The sequence below is a fragment of the Vanacampus margaritifer genome, chromosome 14 (assembly GCF_051991255.1).
Source record: "Vanacampus margaritifer isolate UIUO_Vmar chromosome 14, RoL_Vmar_1.0, whole genome shotgun sequence".
NCBI lineage: Eukaryota > Metazoa > Chordata > Actinopteri > Syngnathiformes > Syngnathidae > Vanacampus > Vanacampus margaritifer.
In genome coordinates this window covers 17,617,524-17,643,787 of record NC_135445.1, presented here as the reverse complement: position 1 = coordinate 17,643,787, position 26,264 = coordinate 17,617,524, and the positions used below count along the sequence as shown (strand labels likewise).

General features: G+C 38.9%; 2 protein-coding genes across 3 annotated transcripts; one reads left to right on the top strand and one right to left on the bottom strand.

Moving 5' to 3' along the window:
- Nucleotides 1-407: 407 nt before the first annotated feature.
- Nucleotides 408-7,779, bottom strand: cdk9 (cyclin-dependent kinase 9 (CDC2-related kinase)). Its single transcript, XM_077543056.1, has 8 exons — nt 7,635-7,779; nt 7,399-7,512; nt 6,604-6,685; nt 5,281-5,371; nt 4,409-4,575; nt 4,081-4,252; nt 3,458-3,606; nt 408-1,301 (listed from the first exon to the last, which is right to left on the bottom strand). The coding sequence occupies exons 1-8, from the start codon at nt 7,673-7,675 to the stop codon at nt 936-938; spliced, it is 1,182 nt and encodes a 393-aa protein (XP_077399182.1). The 5' UTR covers nt 7,676-7,779; the 3' UTR covers nt 408-935.
- Nucleotides 7,780-9,008: 1,229 nt separating this feature from the next.
- On the top strand, nt 9,009-25,119 carry fpgs (folylpolyglutamate synthase). Of its 2 annotated transcripts, none has more exons than XM_077542969.1 (15): nt 9,009-9,184; nt 11,278-11,406; nt 11,557-11,610; nt 12,926-12,990; nt 14,609-14,723; nt 15,506-15,583; nt 15,795-15,856; nt 15,987-16,089; nt 16,936-17,013; nt 17,624-17,771; nt 17,866-17,949; nt 18,388-18,538; nt 20,812-20,887; nt 21,558-21,624; nt 24,273-25,119. In XM_077542969.1, exons 1-15 carry the CDS (start codon nt 9,041-9,043, stop codon nt 24,647-24,649), a joined length of 1,731 nt encoding a protein of 576 aa, XP_077399095.1. In that variant the 5' UTR covers nt 9,009-9,040; the 3' UTR covers nt 24,650-25,119. The 2 variants fall into 2 exon arrangements, with proteins under 2 accessions (XP_077399095.1, XP_077399096.1); XM_077542970.1 differs by having other exon boundaries at nt 9,015-9,184; nt 11,308-11,406.
- Nucleotides 25,120-26,264: the final 1,145 nt, after the last annotated feature.

The following is a 26,264-nucleotide window of genomic DNA, read 5'->3' as shown; positions in this document are numbered from 1 at the left end:
GTGTAATGAAATGCAGGTTGTACTGTAACAAAATGTGACATATTTACATTATAAAGCAACATTTCTCTTTTTTGGGCCGTACTACTGTAATATATGTACAGTGATATGTAACTGATAATGTGATTGGTTAGACACTATCTTTTTCATACAAGTCAATAACAACCTAATCTTTCTGAACCTAATTTTTGTAAACTTTTTTGTCAAGTATTTTTTTAAGGTTAAGGTGTAAAATAATAATAACCACATCTGCTCGTATGTTTTAAAGTTTTGCTGATGTTCCATGAGGATGGCCCCAAAATAGACCCCCCCATCTTTCTGTGATTTATAATCTACACGTGACACTTTTGTGATAAATGTGACACTCGTGAAGATATGCGGTTTGGAAAATGGATGGGTGGATGTCTAAACGCATTTCAGGGTTTTGATTTTAATTAAAACAGACTATTTCTGTACAGAACAAAATCCACTATTTCCACAGTCCTTCTCTGTCCAAATATGCATTTTGTGTATGTCACAGTTGCCCATGAGTGGAGTGTGGCTATTCACACTTTAATCCCTCGAAACACCACCTGTGTCAAAAAATCCAGACAAGTGGGGAAATAAAAAAAAAAGAAGAAAAAGAAAACTCAAGACATTCTGATTTCATACTCCAACATGGCCATTGTTCAGTGAAGGTGTTCTGGAATGTTATCATCCATCTTCTCACTTGTCAACCAAGTATTATGCCAAAACATAACATAGGTTGTGCAGGTTTTGGGTTGACTATCAGTCACGATTGCCTGCAGTAAAATCATCCCAAGCAGGAAGTGGCCATGCAACAAAGCTGGAGATGTCAAAGAGCAAGTAGTTTTCTTTAAAACGAGGCTGCTTGTCCTCTGTTTTCAAACCAAACAAACATATTGAGCTCTTTTAAGAAAAGAAAAGAAAAATCTGGTCTAAAACACGCGATCAAACTCAGTCTGACTGGTGGTGGCAGGATTTCTGTTCTGGTTGGGCGGCTGTTGGGGCATGTGGCCTCTCCGCCGAGGAGGAGCCAGATATTCAAACATGGAGGTGTTATGTGTGGACAGCATGTTCTTCAGGTCGGACGGCATTGGGTCCGACCAGAAAAAGTCATGGTTGAGTGCGTCGTCGCTGTCTGTACGCTGGGCTGGGTCCAAGACCAGCAGCTTGTCAATCAGGTCCAGAGCATACGGGTCCTTGACGTAAGCTTTGAGACGATCCTTCACTTTCCTCTTTTGGCCTTTGGGCAGCTCCATTTTCTGGTACAGCTCATACTTCTTGTCCACACCTGGCCACACCTTCGGGAGAGACAAAACCAATGAAAACACTGCAGTGCGTCGACAATCGAGTGCTCCAAGATATGAGACGTCATGATGGTGTTGATTCAAATAATAATTTAAAATGACAACACTTGTAAGGAGCATGGAGTAGAAGCTCACACTGAGCAAAGTGTGTGGTAAAAGGTCTACTTGAACTTAGGCCACGCCTCTTAAAAGCATGTAAACACACAAATAATACAGTGTGTGTGTGCGTGTGTGTGTGTCAACTTTTGGCTTAATTACACTTCATAATAACAGCTTAATATTTATACTTTTTAAAATATTTTTTTTTATACAATGGTACCTTGAGATATTAGTTTAAATCATTGTGTAACCACGCTCAGAACACAAAACACTGATAACTCAAATCATCTCTTCCCGCTGAAATTAATAGAAATGGCATTAATCCGTTCCAGCCTCATCCAAAACATTTTGATTGTGTTTTTAACAAGGAAAAACAGCACCCTATAACATTATACTTTATAATAAAAACAAAAAACACAGATTACAGGCCTGAGGTTTAGCCAGTCGGGCTCCTAATGTGGGAAAATGAGGTAGCCCAACCCTTTGATAAGAAATATGGCAATTTTTTTCAAGTCATATCATCACAACACTGAAAATAATGCAGGGTTACACGTTAGGCCTTTTCGGGTGGTGGCCAAAAACCAAATCACCAGCACTGTCCCTGTATATTGCTCGCTTGGTCCGATACCTCACATATCATAATTTGGCCAATTTAAAATATATATATATATTTCTTTAAATCTATACTATTAGTCTCATTATTCACCAATAAGTTAACTAAACAAATAATTAAATATAAGTAATAAAATAAAATAATGATTCCTATACTAAAAGATGAGTGAAAAATATTGTATATTAAAACTGCTGATTTCATCACATTTATTTATGAAATGTGTAAGGCCAATTGTATTTTCAACTCTGTGTCCAGACTATATATGGACAACCTGTAGAATACGCCCCAAAAATATTTACAGAAGTACAGTAGCTCACATTTATCTAGAGTTCAACACAACCTGTGGTGTCGCAGTTTGAACACCGGGTGGCACGCACGTAATGACATACTTCATACTTCATTGAGACAGCCGAAGAAGAAAGTCACGGATGATGAATGGATTTTAGCATCGGGATTAAATATAAATAGGAGACCGATTGCTGAGAATACTGCACAGATAATCGAACCCAATGTCCGCTACAAGCATAGACCGTGATCCCCTTCCAATTTAAGAACATTTGCAACGATCGAAGGCTTTTATCTGCCGTGATTGGATCGCAACGATGTTACATGCTATGCTAACGGCCACAGTGAACGCAACTGAACTCGACTCGTTGCACACTCGAATGGGAAAAGTGAAAGTATGGAAGAGGTCTTGCGATACTAGTCGCAAAATCACGGTGTTTGAGCAATGCTAAGTGCCGTCTTCTTTCGGTTCCGTCACCAAATGAACGTAGTTTTATAGCGCGTGCTGTCACGAGTCTGTGTGCATACTTCCAATTGCAATCATTTTCAGGTCGCCATCCGGGGGAATGGTACTGTAAATTGAGTTCGCCCAACGTCGTTTTTAATCGCCATTGGCGAGCGCTAAAGCTCAGCCCTGAGATTAATAACTACAAAATTCTCTTTAAAATTGTCATTTTAGACTTACTGCCTGAAGCCAGCTGGGATAGCGACCCTTTGTGAGGACAAGCGGGTAAAAAAATGGATGGATGTTTCAAATTTTGAAATAACGTAATATTGAAATTAGCTTAACAGTTTGAATCAGTCAACAAATGGGCAAATTAGAGGTAAATATTTTAGAAATCTATTTTTTTGTCTTCTATTTTAAAATTTTCTAAATAAAGATTGAAATAGTTAAGAGCTGAACAGTTCAAAGTTGGAACGGTTCAAACATAAGGCAAAAATTTTAATGTTGAGTTTTTATTTAGAAAATTTCCAACAACGAGATGGATAGAAAGTGGCAACAAAATAAATGTCTGCCGGTTAGTGAATGTAAGACCAGTGTGGTGGCTTTTGAGAAACCGCGTCACCAAAAATAGCAGTTCCTTTCCAGAGCTAAGATTTTTTTTTATATATATAGTTGAGTGAAATCATGTCGTCCTTCTAGAAGACGTACCTCAGCTGTGATGGAGCCACAAAGCTGGCTGATGAGAGTGAGCTGGTGCTGCTCGGTGTTGCCTTGCATGATGGGACTTCTTGTCCACATCTCTGCCATGATGCAGCCTGCTCCCCACAAGTCAATTGGGGGGCCGTAGTCTCGCTCGCCTATAGGCCCACAAAACAAAGACTGTCAAGTTTTGGAGCACACAGAAATTTGTCTTGCTCCGAGAGCTTTGATGCACTTTCGTACATGTTACTTTCAGAAAACCTAAGCGGCATATTCCAGTATGTGTGATTCTTTTCCACTTTTATTTGGGACGTCTATGAAAACAGATCTACAATAACACTGGGGAGTTATCAGAATTCTACCCTGGTTGAACTGCTAAAGGGACAGAGTGGATTTTTTTTTCCAATGTTTATTATACAAACCCACTCTTATTTTCAATAATATGCAAAAATATATGTTCTATCATATCAAAGTGCATTTTTTATAATATCAAGTCATTTCATTCTATTAGTTCACCACTAGATGGCAGTAAATTCTACAACCTGGATTTGCAAATCAACATGATAATCTAGAAATGAAAACTATTTCTGCAGCCCATCTGTGATGTATATGTTCCTGTGTTGACTCCTTACCGAGCAGCAGCTCCGGAGGTCTGTACCACAACGTGACCACACGGTTGGTGTAGCGGTTCCCCTGGCTGTTTTTGGCTAAGCTGAAAGCCCGAGCCAAACCAAAGTCAGCCAGTTTGAGGACACCATCTCTGGTGATGAGCACATTGGCTGCCTTCATGTCTCTGTGAAGGATCTGGCAATAAACCACAACATGATTATGTACTTTATTCCTGAGGTTAATAATCAAACTGGGTGACTTTACTGTCAGTACAACAATTAACATTTGCCTTTTTTTTTATTACCATGTGTTTCTATTTAAACAAAACTTTAAGATGCATATTTGTCCTACCTTGTTTCTGTGGATGTAGTACAATCCATTGAGTAACATTTGCATGACCTTCTTGATCTCTGCCAGGGTGAACTTCACATTTGTGTTGCTAAGCAGCCCGGCCAGGTCGTGCTCACAGAAGTCAAAAACCAGGTAGATGCTGCCTTTGTATCGGTTGTACTGGGTAGCTAGAAGAATGATGACAAACATCAGCCAAGCAATCCAACTTCAAACAATTTAACACACTTACTGTCTTATAAAAAGCATGACACTCATCCCTTAACCACTGTCGCAAGAAGGGGTGTTAAAAAAAAATCGATTCGGCTATATATCACAATCTTACAGTGCGCAATTCTCAAATCGATTCAATATGCGGCCGAATCGATTTTTAAACATCAATTTTTGATGGAAATATTCAACAAAACATCTTACTTAGGGTTAGGGTTCACATTTAAAGCATGGAAGAATGTTCTATTATTGGAACATTAAGCCATAATATTTTATTTCAGGGCTGTCCAAACATGAAACAGACTGCAACCTGTTTGTTAAATACAGTGGCTTATAAGCCTAAAGTTTCAGATAAATAAATTTTCATACAAATCACTAAAATTACTGATGAGTATTTTCTAAATCAGAGTTAAAAAAGAAAGAATAAAATCGCAATAATCAATTTATAGATTTGTATCGGGATTAATCGCCATTGAATTGAATCGTGACCTATGAATCGTGATACGGATCGAATCGCCAGGTACTACGCAATTCACACCCCTAGTAGCAAGTAAATGGCAAAGCTTTTTTTTTTAAGTTGAAATAAACATAGTATGAAAAAAGGACAAAGCAGTTGTGTGACAATAAACCTTGAAATATAGTAATGACAGTATTTTGACACTAACCTTTGGTTCTGCAGATCTCAATCAAATTCACCACATTTTCATGTTTGAGCAGCTGTAGGATCTTTATTTCTCTCAGAGCGGTGATTGGGAACTGTTACAGCAACCAGAGAGCAATTTGATATATAACTGGCCATACAATGATACATTTATAAAAAGTGTCTGAATAAATAAAACAAAATGATACACAGCACAATTTCCTATTCTAGTAGGGACCTCTAAAGCAGAATTTCCTTCTGGCACTCATGACCATCATGCCATCAGAACAAGGTTTTAATTCCCTTTTCGCCAGAACCGAACTGTGCCAGAGAGTTTAATTACTGTGCCAATACCTGACAAAAAAAATGCATTCAGAGGAAAACAAACTATGGTTCTAGTAGGAGTGTTAGAAAAATTTTAATTCGGCAATATATCGCGATATTAAAGCGCACAATTCTCAAATCGATTCGATATGCGGTTGAATCGATTTTTAAACATACATTTTTTATGGGAATATTCAACAAAACGTCTTGCTTTGGGTTAGGATTCACACATTAGGCATGGAAGAATGTCATATTAATGGAATATTAAGCCTTAATATTTTATTTCAGTGCTGTTCAAACATGAAACAGACTGCAACCTGTTTGTTAAATGCAGTGGCTCAGTTACAAGCCTGAATTTTCAGATAAATAAATACATTTTCATACAAATCTTACAGTGTACATGTACAAGTTTACTGATTAGTATTTTCAAAATTTGAGTAAAAAAAAGCTCAATAATTCATTTATAGATTCGTATTCGCGATTAATCGATATCAAATCGAATCGTGACCTATGAATCGTGATACGAATTGAATCGCCAGGTACTAGGCAATTCACACCCCAAGGTTCTAGTAAAACATATTATGAAAGGCAGGACAGTGGACCACTGCACATTTGCAGTTTGGCATTCACAAATTCACCTATTCAGATATTTTTTGTTATTAATCACAGAATTCTAGCTAGTCGTGATTTTCTGAAAATAATAATAATAGTAATAATAAATGCAGCAAAAAGTCTGTTTAATGGATGGTGTTTCTTTAATTGACACAATGAACGGTTACTGACTGTCATAAATATACCAAGAGAACATTAATCTACTTGTCCACTCAACCAAACTTCTTCTCAACTGAACTTCTGTGGCAGAAGGCTGCCCCTGTGTGAATTTCTCATGAGTCATTTTATATTTGTTACTGACAGTCTAGAGTGGATAAATACGTTGGCTGTGCCCACGTTTGCTGCGGCTGCCCTTTCCCCTTCACATAGCAGGGGCCAGTCTAGTGTTAAAAGTAGAGTGAAGACTTCTTACCCCTTCCTTCTCGTTTTCCATTAAAACTTTCTTCAATGCAACCTTTTTTCCAGTCTGTCTGTGTTTTGCTTTAAACACCTCCCTGTGAAAGACAGGATAAATGAGAAAAGTTGTTCAGACACTCACATGAAATCAGGTTATTAAACTTTCAAATAATTAAGTGTTTTTATTATAAACGCAACATGTAGGCTATAGGGTATAAATACTTAGTGGATATTTGCCGTGACTGCCAACTCGCCAAGTAGAGCTATTTTGCCGTGAATCACGCGAGAACTACAAGTACAAATTCCGTACTTTTTTTTAACATTATTTTTACTACAATATTGTCTAAGGGTTATGGACGGTTAGTCTGGTGATGCTGATAACGCCCTATGTTCTGAGGGTTAGGGAAATGCCTATCTTCGGTGGAAAGACAAAACGAAGACTTCGTGAAAAAACACAGACGGGGTGAAGCGAGGCAGGAACCACGCCCAGTGCATGACTAGGTCCATCGGTTGACCAATTAGAGCCGTTCATGGCAAAATAACGCTGGCAGGAGAGTTGCCGGTCACGGCAAAATAGCCACTGTCCCTTTAATGCCATTATAACCATACACACAGTCGCAACCAATTTGTTAAATACTACCTAATTTGAAGAGGTTAAGGATAGATTAGCGTGGCAACCACTGGTAAATATTTCCCAGCCGTAAACACAGCGAATGGTTGTTTTGTTTAAAAATCGCTAGCGGTAAGCTTGGTACTGCTCGTTAAAGGGGGAGCCACGATTCTCTCTCAGGTATACACATGCAATACTCACCCAAATGTACCTTGTCCTATTTTTGCTAGTTTTTCATATTTGGAGAACTCGTCGCAGAAAGGGAATTCAACTCCATCGTAGTATTTGGACATAATGGCGGCCTCTCGGTCAGGCCTGTAGAAAAGACATTGCGGTTGGTATTAAGCTAACATTACACACACCGAACAAACCTACGTGTACATTAACACTTCAAATAAACCACAGTAGTTAGATGTGTTTTATGAAGGCAGTCTTACTTTTCAGCACCCGCGGAGTTATTGTTTTTCTCTCGCTGCATGGCTGCTTTCTCAAGTTTGCCGGTTGCACGTACGCGCGTACTGCGTAGGGTAGGAGCTGCTTCATTTTGTTTGGCTGAGGTTGCCAACCAGCGTTCAAGCACACCACCGCCACCTATCGGACTGGAGTGTGGATGAGCAGCTAGCATTTAAAAAAAAAAATTACTTCATGGTGTACAGATTTTAACCACTCACCATCGCTTATTTGCTTGCATTATCCAACCTAAAACTTGTTGGCACTGGTGGAGTTAACATTTGCACTGTATGGCATTCAGTGACACCTTAGTCAATGATACGATAGTACATAAAAAATGTATAATAATCAATAAATTATATGAATGAATAAACAAACAAACAAACAAATACATAAATAAACAAACATTCTTTAACATCCTTGACCCGGTTTTGTCATAGCTTTTTTTGAAAGTCATATTTTCCACTGTATTCCAGCTGCCATCTCTCCTATAATCAACTTCTAACCACGGACTTTATGAAGTCATATTAGGAATGTTTGATACCATTTTCTTCTAACAGACCGATACCAGTATGAGTGCTCAACTCTTGAGTAGTCACTGATACCGATACAAAGTATCAATACAATACCACGAGGCACTAGTACATTTTATACATTAAAAAATCCCCCCAAAACAATGATAACTTTAAAGAAAGACCTACATATATGTTTCCTTAAAAATTCATGGAATAAACAGGAATTTTATATTCTTTTAATTTCACATTTCTAGTTCTGATGATAAAACGGCCACAAGAGGACAGCCGATACTGGTATTGGCCATCATCGCCAATACTGAAGTAACGGTTACTGCTCATTCCAAAAATAAATCCGTGCTTCGATCTCACTTCCTGGTGTGTTGCTATCCACTTTCCAATTACCGTCCATCCGATTTTGAAAAACTCACAACAGCTGCATTTAAAAGCACTCGGAATTCATACAATTTTTGCAAGTAATCAAAATCAAAAGTAATAGCTGAAAAATAAATACAACAATCATATTTTGCATGTTTTTAGCCAGTTCTGGGTAGTTGTGTTGGAGGTAACACGTTGCGACGCCAAGGCCGTATTATAAATATTTATATATTGTTTGTTATTGTTTGTAAATTGATGTTTTTTTTCCCAAATATCTTGTTCTTGTTTTGAATTTATGCATTGATTTTTTTTATTATACGTTTTTTAATCTCGTACTTTTTTCTTTATTGCAAAACATAGATGGTTGATCAAAAATAAATTCCATAATTTACTGCACAGTAAGAATCTGAATGGACAGTTTGTCTTCCGCAACGTCAGCAAACACGTCACGCCCCCCACACCATATTTGGTGCCGACTTCCCTTGACAGCTCAGCGTCCAATAATGGTCTGCATGTCGCGCGTGTGGAAGCCGTGTGGGTTAGCGGCAAAGCTCAGACGGCAAGTCTGGTCGTGCAGGTTGGCGGGATTTCCAGTCCAACACTACAGCACGAAGACTGCTCCTCATATTCCGGGAATGGAGTACCAGGTGAGCGCTGTCCATACGAACCTTCCGCGGCACGCCGCTTGCTAGCTCTCCCTGGCTAGCTAGTCTGCCAAGTTTTAATCGACACTTTAGAGCCGCATCAAAGTTTCCTGTCAGTCGTTAGCATGGCTGACAGGAGTACACTCCGAATAGGCCTTATTTGACCCTGTCAGCGGAACCTCATATTAGTTCAGTATGAATCTAGTGCGCCTGTGTCATCCGAAGCGTGGACGGATCTTTTGGCTCCACTTAACTGCCACATGGAATGATTGTGACTTAGCCAAACGTCAAAGTGCAAGCAGATAGCGAACGCAACACGTGCTTATCCTGTTTACGAATTGAATAATAAGAGCTGGCGTTAACGTTGTTATTATTATGTTTAGTCGGTCGACACTTTGATTGCGTCCCTTCAACTTGGAGTAAACGTCATATGCTGCTGACGTCTCGCATAGCAAGCCGTGTCGCTGTCACCGTTCAGGGAGTGTTTATAGGACCGTATGAACGATTTTGAGAAATAATCTAAATCGATATTTTCTTTCTGTATTGCGATCTATCTATCTATCTATCTATCTATCTATCTATCTATCTATCTATCTATCTATCTATCTATCTATCTAGCAATAAATTAAACTGAACAAACATAAATTGAACAAAATATGAATAAACATGAAATACCGTTTACATAGCTACTTTCGTTACAGTTGTTTACTTTGACTGACTTTTCGCCATTCTCTCGGGCAGCTTCACAAAATTCTGCCAGAAACGAAAGAAAGAGTGGGGAAAAGGGAAATATGTCATTTTATCATATTAACTTGTTCATGTTTCATGAAACAATGATCAGAGGTGTCAAAATTATTCATGTCCAATACTCAAGTAGAGGTACGGACATTGCCATTTAAAAATACTTATAGTAGAAGTATCAACTCAAGCATTTCACTTAAAAGTAAAAGTAAAAGTGATCAAGTGGGAACATGCATTGAAGTGGAAGTCGAGTCAAAAATGTTCTGTTTTAATATTCATTTCTCATTCGTTGAATAATAATCAACCCCACCCCAATTTTTTGCCTTAAACAAACTTAAACTTAGAAAACAAGCTTTGCAAGTGTTTTTGGGCACCTGTTTGCATGCGATCTCGGTAAAAAAAAAGAGAAGAAAAAAAGGGACACTTTTTATGTAATCTCACATTGAGGAGGTAAAAAGATTCTTGTGCAGTTCTCCTAGCTAAAGTTTACTTTAAAACTGACACAAAAATTTAAAAGAAATTGAAGCATTATATATTTAAACACCAACATTTTCGACCAAACTATGTAATTTTGTCTAATGGATGTCTGTTAGCTTGTTGCTAACATATGATGCCAAACACCACTGACTGGCTAAGGTGAAATAGCACTGATGTTATGGTAATTGTAAACCTTCAAACAACTGCTACTTTAACATACACACAGGCTTTTTTGACCTAATTTTTCGGGTATTGAATGTTTATCAGCGTGTTTGGGAGAATTGTTAGGGTTTAATTGTTATTTTTTCCTAATGCATTTCAATGGGCATCAATTATATGCAAATTTTGCCTATTTGTGGGTAATAGCAGGGCTCAACTGTACAGTAAATAACCAAGTTGTTTACATTGCATTGATTAGCTTCTAATAGGATCGGTTACCGTTTTTTAAACTCGCTGATCAGTGGCCAACTCCAAAATTGTGATTGTGTAAAGACTAATACAGTTCAACTTATAGCTTTTGTTTGTAAAAAAAAAAAAAAAAGTTACATGGAAAGAGAAGCTTGAAAAAGAGTCGCAATGCAGCGATGTCCCATTTGGGAAATCTCCAACTCCTTGCCCCTTAAAATTAAAAAAAATCATCAGCTTTTTTGCTTAATGTTTTTGTTGATTGCTTAATCAGTTATTTAATCAAATGGTACTTGTAAAACCTTTGTTCGTTGACAAAGGTGTTGCCTCACCAATGAGCAATGCCAGCTGGATTTAAATCTGTAAATCAATACTCCAATCATTTACAATTGTATTACATCAGCAAGACTGAGGCCCTTGCATGATGAATTCCATAGTAATATGTTATAAAGGCTTTACTGCTTTTGTTTCAGGATGCCATTTGTACCCTCAACACGTTACAGACAAACGCCAGTTCTCTGGAGCAAGTCCGGCGAGAGCGGAGCAACCCTGAGCTGCAACTTCAAGCCATGAAAGGCTTCCTGGAACGGGCTGGCCTCACCGTGAGTACAGTACAGTTTTAAACTCAAATAGTCCGAAGGTCACATTCTATGACTAATCATTACAAAGAAAGCTATTGTTTGATGTGATCGCTTCAGTACTTACAAACTTACTTACTATGTCATTGGTTATCTTATGTGTGGTTTTCAAAGGTGAAGGAACTGGACCACCTAAACATCATTCACGTCACAGGAACAAAGGGCAAGGTGAGCTGACCTGGTGTAGATGTGAGAAGAATCTAACCAGTCTTTTTGTATGCATGCCACTTGCTAGCAGAAAAGTACTGTTAGAAAAGTGCAGTTGCTCGTTAACTTTCAAACTCGGCTTATAGCTAACGTGTGTAACGTCATCCAGGCTGTGATTGCGAGATTACAATTTCAATCTTTCAGCCATCCACATCTATGATCCAGATGTCCTAATACTGGTCGTTGGAAATGCCAGTTTTAGGCCATTTACACACGTAGCAGGATATTTTTAAAAACTGCTATTTTCTTTCTCCCTGTGTAGAAAAAAATTGTGTACACATTCACCCCACCACGTTTGTAGAAGAGAAAACATCCACAGCTAACCACATTAATATGTTTTTAAGTACATTCATAACAATGGCATAACAAATTACTTTAAGGTGGCAAAAGTTCCCCAAATCCTATCCAATCAGAGTACGCTTCCGTCTGGGTTTTAGGCCGACAATGAGATGGATGCCAAATACAGCTCGTCTCTTGACCTCACTTCCACCATTTGTCACACAAGCACGGACTGTCAGAGCACACAAGACTTAAAAAAAATAAATACTTGCCAAACAGTCAATTAGAGTGAGTATATCATAAACGGAGCACAGAGGAAAACAAAGAGGATAAATAAAAAAATTGAAAAAAGCTTCACTTGTCTTTTATTTTGTAAACATATGTTTTTTTTTTTGTTGTTTTTTTTTTGTTGTTTTTTTTTTCTCCCCACTCACTGATCCAAACACACGCACATACAAACATGGTCTCCCGGGTGGGGAAGCAAATCCACACTGCCTGCTTTTTCTTCTTTCTTATCAACTTGAAGAATGCGTTTCATTTATGTGTAACGCAACGACAAAAAATTATTTTTACGACGGACAAACGCGGGTCCGGGAAAATATGCAAATCTTCACTTTGGCCGGAAACCTTTGTTTTTAATGAAAAAAATCTCAGCGGACGTGTTTATGACAGGGCAAACTGCAGAAAAATATCTCCCATTTGTAAAACCCCCGGCTACGTGTAAACAGGGCCTTATTTCTCATTCTCATCTACTATCAGCTTCACACATGTGCGACAAGAAGGGATGCATTTCTGCACCTCCTGTATCCTAAGCACAAATGTAAAGGGCGCTCTTGCATACTTTAATTAGAAAATATTGACCTGATTTTTGTCTTGCGTTTTATATACAGCACTTTGTTACAGCTGCAGCTTTTGTTGCCATAAGAATGTAGTTGAGTGAATAAGAAGGGTTTGACAGATGTTTACAAGTGTTCTTTTTTGTGTGTGTGTGTTTCAGGGGTCAACGTGTGCATTCACTGAGCAGATTTTGAGAGGTTATGGCTTCCGAACAGGATTTTACAGGTAAAAGTTCAGTGTATGATTATGATATGCACACAGTTTGACACCCATGGATTTGCATATTTGCAGATTGAAAAAAAAAAAAAGAATAAGTATTTATTAGGGTTGTTTATTACCCACCGCAATCACCCCACCCCCTATTTTTTGTAGAAAATGTGTATTGAATGTTTATTAGCATTTTAGAATATTTTTGGGAGGTTTGGAGAATAAAATAAAATAAAAATGTTCAATGCATTTCAATTATGCAAACATTTTTGCTAGTCACACGCCAACCGGGTCCTTATCCCCCGCGAATAGCAGGGGTTGACTGTATTAGTGGTCATACCCACTGCTCCTCAAGGTTGGGCTGAGATCAGTGAACAAATTGCGATGACTATTGTGCATGTGACAATTAAAGTACTGTACTGTTAACTTATTATCTTTGGGCAAAAAGTCAACTCATGTATGGAGTCACAGAATAGTGTTTAAGTGGTCATAATGAGATCAAGTCTAAAAATTGAAAAATAAATTGTACGTGTACAGCATTAACCAAAATTATTGTTTGCATACAAGACCTGACATAGTTTCATTAAAATGTCTAATATGGCAGCGATTGCAATCCTATTGAGTGAAATAGATCTGAGTTATTTTGCCCCCTTCGTGGCAGCTTTTTCCCCTACCTAGATGTATAACTAGTCTATTAAAATTCAAAATACACTGATATTTCTGTCTTTTAGGGCCCTCTCTATAGGTGGAAATTATATCAATTACATGGGCTGCTTTCCGCTATGAGTTTGTCTTTTTTTTCCCCCCTCCACCGTCGTGTACTGTGTTTCATCTTTTTCTTTGTCGTCTGCTTCTGTGGTTCACGTCTTTATAACCACTACTTTCAGACACGCTATATGTTAGTAAAGAGGATAAAAATTTGAAATGGCTACAATTTCATCTGTATTCACTTAGTTTTTTTTTTTTTTTTTTACTATAGCAAGAGAGGTAAAGAAAATGTATGTATTTAAAATCTCAACTTGCAGAAAAATATGTAGTCTCGGTCCTGTTTGATTGTTCTTCCTTCAGGGTTTTTCCTCTTCTCTATCGGTATAATGCTTGCTTATATGTAATGTGCCTTGAGATCATCTCTGTGGATTGGCATGCGCATTACAAATAACAAGATTGATTTGTCATTTATTATTTGTAATGCAGTATGTTTACATTTCTAAAGCTTTCTAGCTGTTTTATTTAAAAGGAACCCCAACTGCCATGACAAGTTTGCACTATATTATTTATTTGGTTGTTACTAATTTAACTATGAGATTCATTTTTCAAAAATCATTTCCAGTTTAATACATTTTGTAGAAACTTTATGTGGACGTACGCCGCCATTGTTATTTACGTCGCAACGCATTCGGTGTGTAGTTACGTAGAATGGTGTCGGGCTCTCTGCCGAGCAATGTGAAACACATATAAAGAAAGCAAGGTAAGCCTCCGTAGCGTTCCGAAAGGGATGATCAAAACTCTTGAATGCGTCTGGGGAATGACGAGAGCACGGTGTGGGTGAGGGTGGCTAAATAATACAGAGCAAACTTGTCATTACAGTCATGGTTCCTTTTAACAGTTTTTTTTGTTTGTGTGTGTTTTTTCGTAGTTCCCCACATTTGGTCCAAGTAAGAGAGAGGATTCGAATCAACGGACGGCCAATTGGAAAAGACCTCTTTACTAAATATTTCTGGCAGGTTTATGGACGGCTAGATGAAACAAAGGTGGGTTGTGAAGCAAGTCATACACACATTGCAGTATTTAATTTCCCTTCATACTCTTGTTACTGAATTATTAGAAAATTTATCACGGTTATTGTAAACCGTGTTCTGTTGCATGTTAAGTTCTGGTGTGTTTTGAATGCGTCTCCTGTCAGATGTGTGATGTTAGTTTCCTGTTGGATTGTGCCGTACAAAATAAGGCCCTTGACATCGTGATGAACATGAGCCGCGCGTGACAGTGCAGTTGGGTCACATTACTTGCATTAAGTGACTCAAAATTCTTTCCTGATGGAACTGACTTTGCTGCGGAGTACTTTTGCTTGCTATCTAACATTTGATTTTTAAGTAAACCACTTGCAAATGTGATGCCAAGTTGCATGTGGTATGGCTGGGGAGTAGCTTTGAAGAGGGGGGTGAGGTGTGAGCCTTATTTATGGTCACTGTTAATAACATCTTAAAAAGGTGATATTCGGCTATGTACACTTAGGTCCAAAAGCATTTAAACAGGAAGTATTTTGTTTAGGATTTTACATTTGTGCATTTTAAACAGTAACTGATTTCGTTAGGATTTTACATTTGCACCCAAACATTGTTTATTTGATATAAAAACTTAGACTTTCAACTCAAACAGGTTTCATAAAAATGCATTTAGTAATTAAAGCTACTTTACTCCAGTTTCGGGGGACTGCAGAAAGGTCAAATCTTCTGGCCTTAACTATGAATAATGTAATTGATGTCACGTAGTCCTTCTTGTTGAAGTTATTTCATCTCCTTTTAAATTTTAGGATGCCCATGATGGGACAATGCCTGCATACTTCCGCTTCCTCACCATCTTGGCCTTCCATGTCTTCCTTCAGGAGAAGGTAGGCATTCACATTACATTGTTTGGACCTTGGACCTGATCTGAATTATGATCTGACACATACTGTATCTCCCCATCACCGTAGTAAAAAGCTTGCCCCTCTAATTGTCAAACTACATTGTTCAAGATATGTAGACAAGAAGCATGAATTGTATTTAGAAGAAATCCCTTCAGTGATCTACAGGGATGTTTCATCTCGGTCTTTTATTCAGGTGGATTTGGCTGTGATCGAAGTTGGGATTGGTGGTGCATATGACTGCACCAACATTATAAGGTCAAATAAACTATTTCCCCTGTAATAATGAAATGCTCTATAACTAAATGATGGACAAAGACCAGTTTTGGACATTTCAGTTACTGATGTTGTAATATTTTCCTCTTTACTTGACTCTGCACCTCCACAGGAGGCCATGGGTATGTGGCATCTCTTCTCTGGGGATAGATCACACGCAGATTCTTGGAGACACAATAAAGAAGATTGCATGGCAAAAGGGGGGCATTTTTAAGGTCAGTGTTGGGATCACACATGCAATTACTGTACGATACTGCAGAGTTTTCCCCAGCGTTTTATTAACTTGGTGGGCTCTCGGCTCCGGTAGCAGTCCTCTTAAGAGGGGCCGGACTCTCTTCCACTCTGGAGTCGCCCACGGTGAGAGACGCAGAGCCGTTGTGGGTACTCTTATTGCTATTATCCTATTATAAGTCTAAATACATTGAAGCAATGTGTAAAGCACCAAGAAGCTGAATTTTTTTGATATCTCAGCTTCAAAGACAACCAGTAACTCATTTTGAGTTTGTCAAAACAAAACAGTCATGTTATCAAAATTACAACAAAAAACTGCGAGGCTAACATTTTGGGGAGTAAAGAAAAGCCCACACTGGCGACTGTCATGGCGCCATGATGCATCTTCTCTGAACACGAGGTTGCGCGCATTATGACGCCACAAATGTGCAACACTACCATAGGAGAGGGAGGGATTAAGGAGTTGGGCACAACTTGAACCACAACAGATGGACCAATGTGGCATGTCTATTATTATCGGTGGATTTCTTTACTATCTGGTTGATCTGTAGACTGTATGATGTCAAATTGGTTGATAATTGCCGATTATTATCGTGCATCCCTAGTTAACTATGAAGGGCTTCCTTATTGTTTATGTGACACGAAAAGCTGCCACGGTGGGGCTGTAATGTTCTTTTTAGGCTTAACAAAATTGCATGATTTACTCCAGTTAGTAGTGCCTCAAGAATACCAAATATTGAGTCTTAAGTGTGCCTGTCATGCAACAATATGTTTGCTTTATCTCCTCTGCCTTTCCTCATCTGCATGTTCTGTCTACTTTTCTTTTTTAGCCAGGAGTCCCTGCTTTCACAGTAAAACAGGCAGAAGAGGCAATGGACGTGCTGAGGGACAGGGCCAAAAAGATCAACGTAAGCAGTAGGGGTGGGAATCTTTGAATGTCTCACGATTTGATTCCGATTTTTGGGTGTGCGATTCGATTCAGAATCGATTTTCGATTCGAACAATTTTTCTATTCACAATGATTTGATTGACAATGATTTTTGCTTCAATTTATACATGTTCAGGGTAAAGTAATGAACTACTCCAGTCTGACTCGCTAATGCTAATTAGTGCGTCACTTGCGGCACTTTTATCTACAACTTAACAGTGTATCAGACCGCGTGGAACCACACTGCCCCTAAGTGGCCAAATCGGGTACAACATGAACAGCACTCAAAGGGAAGACAGTATAAAATAATTCAAATTAAATTGATTTTGGGACATTTAAAATCGATTTTGAATTGTACTAAATGAGAATTGCGATTCTTATGAGAATCTTTTTTTTTGGGGGGGGGCACACCACTAGTAAGCAGCCATCCATTTGATAAACCTTTTTATGGATGGCATACAATGGAAAGCAAATGTTATAACTTTTAATTTAGACACTTGGAAACCGTTTTAAATTGTGTAAATAATGCACGATATGTCTCCTTTTAAATTAATTTTGTGTGACTGACTCCACCTGACCCGTTGTTGTAGTGTCCTCTGTGGGTGTGTCCGGACTTTGAGGACTATCAGGCAAACTGTGGATCTTTAAAATTGGGCTTGGCAGGACAGCACCAGTGGTCCAATGCTTCACTGGCCCTGCAGCTGAGTCACACTTGGTTGCAAAGGAGATGTCGACCAGGTAAAGGGTGGGAGGCTTGAAATCCACACACCATGTAGAAATGTACGCTTTTAATAAATTGTAAAGACTCAAGGCTGTTTGTTTTTTTTAACAGATGAAAAGTTTTTGTCTACCTTTGTTGAGACCTCAAGTATACCTGAAGCAACTCCCTTCACGCCCTCGCCCAGCATGAAGAAAGGTACAGCTTTTAAAAAAGTAGCATCTCTGTTGATATATTTTCAAACCATAAAAGATGACTGTATTTGATTCATTTGTATTTCCCCCCAAATAGAAACAAGTAATACTGTTCTGGCTCCCAATCTAGGGCTGAACAATGAATCAAATTCAAATCAACACTGCAATTTAGAAGAATACAATTTTCAAATCGGGCAAGGAACCCCACTAGGCATGGGCTGGTATTAGATTCTCTGACGGTAAGATCAATATCACGGTATTAAAATGACAGCTCTAAAATTATCTCCTTTGAAGCACTTGGGTAAAAAACAATCTATTTTATTTTTAAACACAATATAGAATCATGTGATATCAGTTGTCCGTGCTCGTTCAATGAGAGGACAAACAGCCAAATGAATGTGACCGAATCCACTGATTTCTGTTTTTCTTCCTGTGATGTCAGGACTGGCGGATACTGAGTGGGCCGGAAGAAATCAAACGATTAAACATGGCGCAGTCACATACTTCTTGGATGGTGCTCACACCATGCGTAGTATGCAGGCCTGTGTAAATTGGTTCAGAGAGACTGCAGCCCAGCAAGAAGCAAACACAAGGTGAGCATCAGTCTCAGAAATCCAAATTGACAGAGGATAAATATAAGCAACAATAATTAATACAGTAATGCTAAAAAGCGTTTTTTTTTTTGTGTGTGATTGTAGCCTGACTAATATTTTACCATGAGCCCAAACCATAATTTTAACTGTTTTATTAACTGCTCTGACTGCATTCACCTTCTGAGCAGAAGACACATGCTTTTTACAATGTGCTTTGAACTGTAAGAAATAAATAGAGCAACACACGTTAAGTAATTTCCTCACCTTTGAGAGGCTAGCTCAGACATGGGAAAACCCCGGCCCGCGGGCCAAATACGGCCCGTTATGCGTTTCAATCCGGCCCGCCGAACTTATCCAATAAGGCTAGAAAAAAATTCAAAATCTTCTTCTTTTTTTTTTCAGCTCAGTGGAGAGTGGTTAGAGTGTCCGCCCTGAGACTGGGAGGTCGTGGGATCAATTCCCGGCCGGGTCATACCAAAGACTATAAAAATGGGACCGATTGCCACTCTGCTTGACACTCAGCATTAAGGGTTGGAATTGGGAGGTTAGATCACCACATGATTCCCGAGCGCTGCTGCTGCTCACCGCTCCCTCAGGGGATGGGTCAAAAATGGGTGGGCCAGAGAAAATATGCAAAAAAAAAGATTCCCCTCACGTCCCTAATAGTGCTTTACCGCGGATACCAAGGACAGCGATTAAGTTGCCGCTCTTAACACACACTTTTTATGGCGTTATTTCGCTTCTTTAATTACGAGGGCGCAGAAAATATAATCGCTGGCGCGGTCTCACGTAAAGTGAAGGACTGCTGTGAGTGACGGGTACAGCTGGAGAACGCGCTCTCCAGCTGCAGCAGTACGAGCAGTGGATGACTGGTGTTGGGATCCACTTCCCTCAGACTCCTGTGCAGATTATGTTTTACACCAGAGTCACTCCTGTGTAACTTCTACACACCCGGAAAATATGATCACTGGGTCGGGGTCTCACTGATAAGCTCGTTTACGCACGGAAATTGCTCTTTTACGCACAGAAAGATACGCAGGGCACATTCATAACAACGTTTGCAATTTATAAAAATAAACGGGAGGATGGCAGTAAGCTTAACTCAAGATAACTGATTCATAAGATACAATTCTTCCTGGATTTGGATATTTACAGCAGGAGACGGCAGGGTTTTGTGTTGAATACAGCAATAATGTCCTGATAGTCCAGAGAATCTGTCAATTCTTTTTTGAAAGAAAGCAGGGACAAAGAGTTCAGTCTATCAGTCAACATTGTGGCACTGTTGCGTGTTTTGATCCTTTTGACAGCTGAAGATAGTCTTTCTACATGTTGTCATGGGTGAGGTGAGGAGCGCGCATGCAGGAGACTGTTGATATTGGTGAAGACATCCCCGGGGCGTGTGTCGAGCACTTCTATGAGCGTTTCCTCGTTGGCTTTTGGCTTCTTTTTGAGCTGCTGCACAAACACCGTGTGCTATGCGTCCCCCACGGAGATGGAAAAGTGGTCAGAGATGGATTGGATGTACGCGCTTTGTCCTCAGCGCGTGACAGGCAGCAGCGGCTATCATGCAGCCGCATGTGTCACACGCACTGTGGGCCCGGGTTAAAAATGGGTGGGCCAATGGAAAAAAAATCTTTAACTTTACGCCTTGAATTGAAATCTATTAATAATAGATGCAGTCACCAGGTTTGACAGATCACAGTGTATGTGCTATTATAATCTATTTAAATTTCTCCTCCCACTTTGCCAAATAGTGTGTAAATGCCGCATCTTGCATATTCACTGAGGCAAACGTACTACCTGGATTAGGGCTATTTTATAATAATAATAATAATAATAATAATAATAATTTTCATTTAAAAACAGCACCTTTCAGAACACCCAAGGTCACTTTACAAAGCATAAAAACACAGCAAAAGTTGAGCTAAAACAATAAAAATTAAGCTATTGGAAAAGCTGTTTTAAATATGTGGAATTTGCACATTTGAAAAACGCAGTCCTAAGTGCACACTACAAGTAAATTGGGTTGTACATTTATCTGTGTGTTTTTACTGTGCTATGAGGTCCAAATGCTCCTGGTCCGGCCCATCTGTCAAAATTTCAAACCCATTGTGGCCCGCAAGTCAAAAAGTTTGCCCACCCCTGGGCTAGCTTAAGCTTTGGTCAGACTCATCCGTTCTGGTGTTTTCTAGTTGCTCATATTTAGCGCCATTATCCCGGCCGGCACATGTCCAGAAAGCATTTGTAATGCAAAACCTTGACATGTGTTGCAGTGGACCTGTTGCAAGAATCTTGCTGTTTAATGCCACTGGAGAGAGAGACTGTGCAGCCATGATTAAACTTCTTGCGGTGAGTAGTCTGTAGCAACTTTCTGATATAAATAGATGTTAATTTTGACATTTGAATGACACTTACAAATATTAAAATACACAATATTACTTAGAATGCTAATTACGACATATTGTAAAGATAATTTTTGGGTTGACATCCTCTTTAATTGGGAGTGCATTTTTAAAGGGATACTTAACTCATTTAGCCATCAAATATAAGCAGTAAAAAGATATTTTGTCTATAATGAATGTGTCTAACTTCATAATTTTTCATGTACAATTAATACCTTTAAAAGGTAACATTTTAAAGACAACCTATTTTGATTTAACAATTATTTTTATTTACAAAATCAGGCTTATGGATTTCACTTAATATAAACAGGCAACTTAAAAAGAAAAAATATATATATATTTTTTTATAGATAGAGTGTGTGTGTGTGTGTGTGTGTGTGTGTGTGTGTGAATAGTACAGACTATTTTGTGTCACGCGTAACGGACACACTGCATACAATAATATTCCAATGACTCCCCTCAGAATCTCTTTGGCTCTCAGCTGACTAATGATTACATACTTAGACGATTACACAATAAGTTTGCTAATTTAGTTCCTCCGAATTTGGAAAGTATTACTGTAGATTCAATTTTAATAGAAACACCTGGTTTATAAGTTTGTTTTTCTGTTGTTTCAGCCATGCCATTTTGATTTTGCTGTGTTTTGTCCGAACATCACCGAGACCATCACTTCTTGCAATGCAGGTGAGATCATTCAGTCCTACAGCATCTTCGTTGGCGGAAAAGGTGCTTTTGCACTCCGGCAAATCGTTTACAATGTTTTTCAATAATGTACAGAGGTGTGTGAGTGTTTGAATAATATTTTACTCTGGTATTATTTTCTGTAAATATTTTATTTCAGATAAAACAATTGAACAGAATGATAAAAAAGTCCACTGAAATGATACGAGTGCTGTCGTGGTCATCCACTCAACTCTATAAGCAATGAGCAACAGTACTTTGTCAAATAGTAAACAATTCTTCAAAAAAAGATGCTTCAAACTCTTTATTTCCACTCACAGTTGAAATTTACTATCAAACTAAAAATAAAACTAAGTGAATTACACTTTGTGTATTTAAAACAACCACATATATTAGCCTTGAGTTTATATTAGCCTTGAGTTTCAGTCTGCTAGTTGAATACGAATGCTAATTAGCATCTTTGTTGCAATGCTATAATCCAAACACAAACGGTGCAGCAACAGACCCACCAACCTCATGGCTAAACCTAGAAACTTACGGCATATCTGGCCAAGGTTTATTGTTATGTGTGGATGTCCTTTTAATATAACTGAATAAACCTTTTTTCAGTCTTTAATTTCCTAATTATAACGGCATAATTATACCAGGGCTACACATTGGCAGCTTATTAAAATAATACAATTTAAAGTTTTAATAAACAAAACAAAAAATATATTTAACACAATGTGTCACATAGCTTGTACAAAAAAATTAAGCTTGAACTTGCGGTATGGGTCCCTGTGGTCAGCTATCTTAGCACAGTTCTCTAAGGGCAGCTGACCAATGTCCCCCTTTTTTATTTTTATTTTTCCACCACGGACCACTTTCGCCTAAGAACATGTATTGATGGACCGTCAAAGCCGCGGTGCATTGGCACGGAAATAACTGTCTTGTTGGTGGCCTTCCTGCTCAGTCCATTGTGGTGCCCTAGGCAAGATTATGGCTGGCGCACAACTGTGGCTACTAAGCAACATTTTGCGAGGGTCAACTTCAAAATAGAAGCAAACCAAATAATGCTGTACATCATAGGTGTCAAACTCAGGTCCTAGAGGGCCGCAGTCCTGCAGGTTTTGGAGGTTTCCCTCTTCCAACACAAGGCAATTCCAATCAGCAGAATCGTTATCAGGCTTATGCAGAGCTTGCTGATGAGCTGATTATATATCAGCTGTGTTGGAGAACGGAAACATCCAAAACCTGCAGGACTGCGGCCCTCCAGGACAGGAGTTTGACACCTATGCTATATCAATTCCTTACTTAGCTTTTGTTTGAAGTTGGCCCTCAGAAGCAATCGTTGCGGCTGACTTGACTTAAAATTGAGGCTAGCCTGACTGCCGCTAAGCTAAATGACTAAGCTGCATTATTATTAAAAGTGTGATGACAGACTTGAACTGCAGCACAACTTTAACTCAATTTCCAGTGCTCATGCGTACCAGCGCACCGTTTATATGCACCCTTGAGACTGATTAATTGTCTTTCCACTCATTTAAATGAAATGTTCTTTTTTTTTTGTGTGTGTGTGTTTTTGAGATACGGGCATGATCACGGACTGAATTAATCTTGAATCTCAAGGCACCATTGTAACTGTTCTGGGAGTCACCAACCATTTTTTTTTTTTTTTTAAGGACGAGCGAGCCAGACAACATAACTGTACCCTCCCCATTTTAAATCCAAGGTTTAGAAAATACGTGTCCAGTCTCTTCTGTTGAAAATAAAAGCTGAAATCTTTAATCAAATAGTATTTTTAGTCATTGTTGAAGACACGATGAGAACAGAATTGAACGTGGTTACGTAAGGCAGTGGTCCCCAACCACCGGGCCGTGGGTCATTTTGTACCGGGCCGTGGGTCATTTGGTACCGAAAGAAAAAAATTGCATTATTTTTTTAGAAAATTATGTTTTATTTTGAAAAGTGGCCGGATTCTGTCTGTTGCATCCGTCTCACTTGACAACTCTGTTGTTGGTGCGACGTTACGGACACCGTTAATAAAGTTGCACATGATTACACAGTAGATTTACGTTCATTATTATTATAGAGAAAATACCAACGTTTTTTTCTTGTCATTTTATTTTGTTTTTATCAGCTAAACCTTTAGATTGGGCCGTGAAAATATTGTCAGACATTAAACCGGTCCGTGGTACAGAAAAGGTTGGGGACCACTGACGTAAGGGGTATTAGGAGTTGTAGTTAAGAATTACCGTACATTTCATCTTATGTAAGTCAGTGACATGACACATATTTAAGGCAACCCAAGTAGCATTCAGCTAATCTTATAGGATATTCTTTACTGTCATTTGTTGATGCATCTTAGCAAGCGCACATATCCATAATAGGCATCCAGAGTTGAAAGCACTGTTGAAAGGAACAACTTGGGAGAAACATTCCAAAAAACATCCAAGGCACTGCATATAATGTGAAGTCTTGAGATTAGCAAAACCTTAATATGCCCCACTTTTAAAGTTTCCCTACACCCACAACTGCTTTGTTTTTGTTGGCTGCTTTCTAATGTAGTTTGTTGGTTAGTTAACCTACACCACCGTTCCATCAGCGAGACTGGACATTGTAAGGAACTTTCTATCTGTCGTTGGATCATCTGTCCTCCCTCTGCTTCTCAGACCAACAGAACTTCAACGTGTCAGTGGAGCACATGCTGACTCGCTGCTTGGATAACGAGAGAAGCTGGCGTCTGCACAACAGTGCGGGGAACACTAGTGGCACCCCACTACTCATTTCGGACAGCTTGTCGTTGGTCCCCAAGGAGAAAGCGGACACGCTGGTGTTTCCCTGCATTTTCAGCGCCCTTCAGTGGATCACACAGGGTAGGGATCCAGTGCTAGTGGACCCTTCCAAAAAAGTGATGGCGTTGAAACCCAGCGTGATTGCTAAAGCTGCTCCACTGTGCGATGCTGAAGAGATCCACGTCCTTATCACTGGAAGCCTCCACCTGGTGGGAGGCGCACTCAAACATCTTGTCCCTGAATCCTCCAAGTAAATGGGCTATGAATTTGAATCTGGCAAAAATTGGATTCCAATGCAGGAATATGAATGTCTCTTTAAAAAATATATATATTTGGGGCTACCACACTAATAAGAGTGACACTAACGATACCTGGTGTGGGTCATTTGGAGCAAGGCAGTTAGTTTCCCCACTCAGAATGGCCCCAGTGCAACAGTGCCTAACTAAAGTCTTAAGTCCCACTTGAAGTCAAATGTGTTTACGTGACGGCTACATTCATCAAAACAAGATAATATGACATTGTAGTTCGTTGATTCCAAATGCTAATTATTATTGGTATTATTATTTTTTTGTATTTTCAATAAAATAAACATGTCTATATTGGAAGAACATTTTTGGTGGAATACTTGACCACATTTTGGTCTTTTTTTCTTCCTGCTTTTATTCCTCCACATTTGACTTACAGCTTTTCATGTAAATAAATAACACTATTTGCAAGAATCTAATTCTGTACACTGTCTTGTCTTTTGATTATTGTAATATTTATCCTTTGCATTTTAATCGTGCAATACATGACAGTATATGTACTATATATTCATTTATTTTATTTACAATATGTTCTTCGTGCCCCTGTTAGTCTAAACACAGTATTCAGATTAATGTTGCGTTTGTGGAATATCAGTTAAGCAGCAAAATCAACCTATTTTTATCCATCCCAGGGGGCGTTGTCGACTGAAAATGACATCACAGTTGCTCGGGTAATGACCAATCACAGCTCACCTGTTTTGAACCATTTTACTCCCGGACTTATATGAACACACTGTCAATAGCTAGCTTATCATGGCTAAGGTGGTGGGGCAGACATCTTACGTTTCCACTTTCACTGACAACTTATTTTTTTCCACTGAAAACACTAGTGTGCGTTTTTCCGCATGTATGAAGTAATGAGAGCCTCATAAAATGCGTACTTCATTGTTTGTATCAATCATTTAGAGTATATTATCTCATCATGAATTGTGACTCACATACGTCAGGTTTATATTTAGCAACAAACTTTCCTGATGGGCTTTGCTTTCACTTAATTGTTGATTGCTCTGACGTGATTCAGTCAAATCTTTGGGTAGCACCCAGAGAGATAACTTATAAGAGTAAATGTAGCGCTTCTCCCAGACTTATTGGTGCAAGTACAACTGTATGTCATACACGTTGGCATTTTCGCCATGGAGACAGAAAAAAACGTGAAGACGCCGTGGATAAATCAATGTATGCAAGTTAGCCGGCCTTAGTGAATGGCAATGTAAGATGGCCGCCGGTGGCTTTACTTCTTCCAATGACGTGTGTCTTTACCTGAGCCCTGAGAAACTGTGATGTTATTTTCAGTCGACACTCGACAGCAAGTGGCAAAATGGCCGCCCCCTGAGATGGATAAAAATGTGTGGATGTTACTGCTTAACTCTGCAAAACTGTTGGCAGTGGGGGCACAAACAAAGAACATTTTTGGATTGACTTCTCTTTAAGTATTGCAGGCGTGAACAGTCACCCTGCAGAAGCCTAAATGTTAAAATTGTTTGTTTTTAAAAAACATTTACATTTAAAAACACTTGTAATTGCAGTACTGTACTGATGACTAACTCGTCTGAGATACGAATGT

What these genes read in the sequence shown, in the direction of transcription:
- fpgs (XM_077542969.1), top strand. Translation starts at nt 9,041, where the DNA reads ATGGTCTGCATGTCGCGCGTGTGGAAGCCGTGTGGGTTAGCGGCAAAG. An exon ending in AAAAGGGGGGCATTTTTAAG is followed by an intron (nt 16,090 to 16,935) that starts GTCAGTGTTGGG and finishes TTTCTTTTTTAG; the next exon opens with CCAGGAGTCCCTGCTTTCAC. An exon ending in CTCGCCCAGCATGAAGAAAG is followed by an intron (nt 17,950 to 18,387) that starts GTACAGCTTTTA and finishes CTGTGATGTCAG; the next exon opens with GACTGGCGGATACTGAGTGG.
- cdk9 (XM_077543056.1), bottom strand. Translation starts at nt 7,675, where the DNA reads ATGCAGCGAGAGAAAAACAATAACTCCGCGGGTGCTGAAAA. An exon ending in AACTCCGCGGGTGCTGAAAA is followed by an intron (nt 7,513 to 7,634) that starts GTAAGACTGCCT and finishes TCTTTTCTACAG; the next exon opens with GCCTGACCGAGAGGCCGCCA. An exon ending in TGGAAAACGAGAAGGAAGGG is followed by an intron (nt 5,372 to 6,603) that starts GTAAGAAGTCTT and finishes TTGCTGTAACAG; the next exon opens with TTCCCAATCACCGCTCTGAG.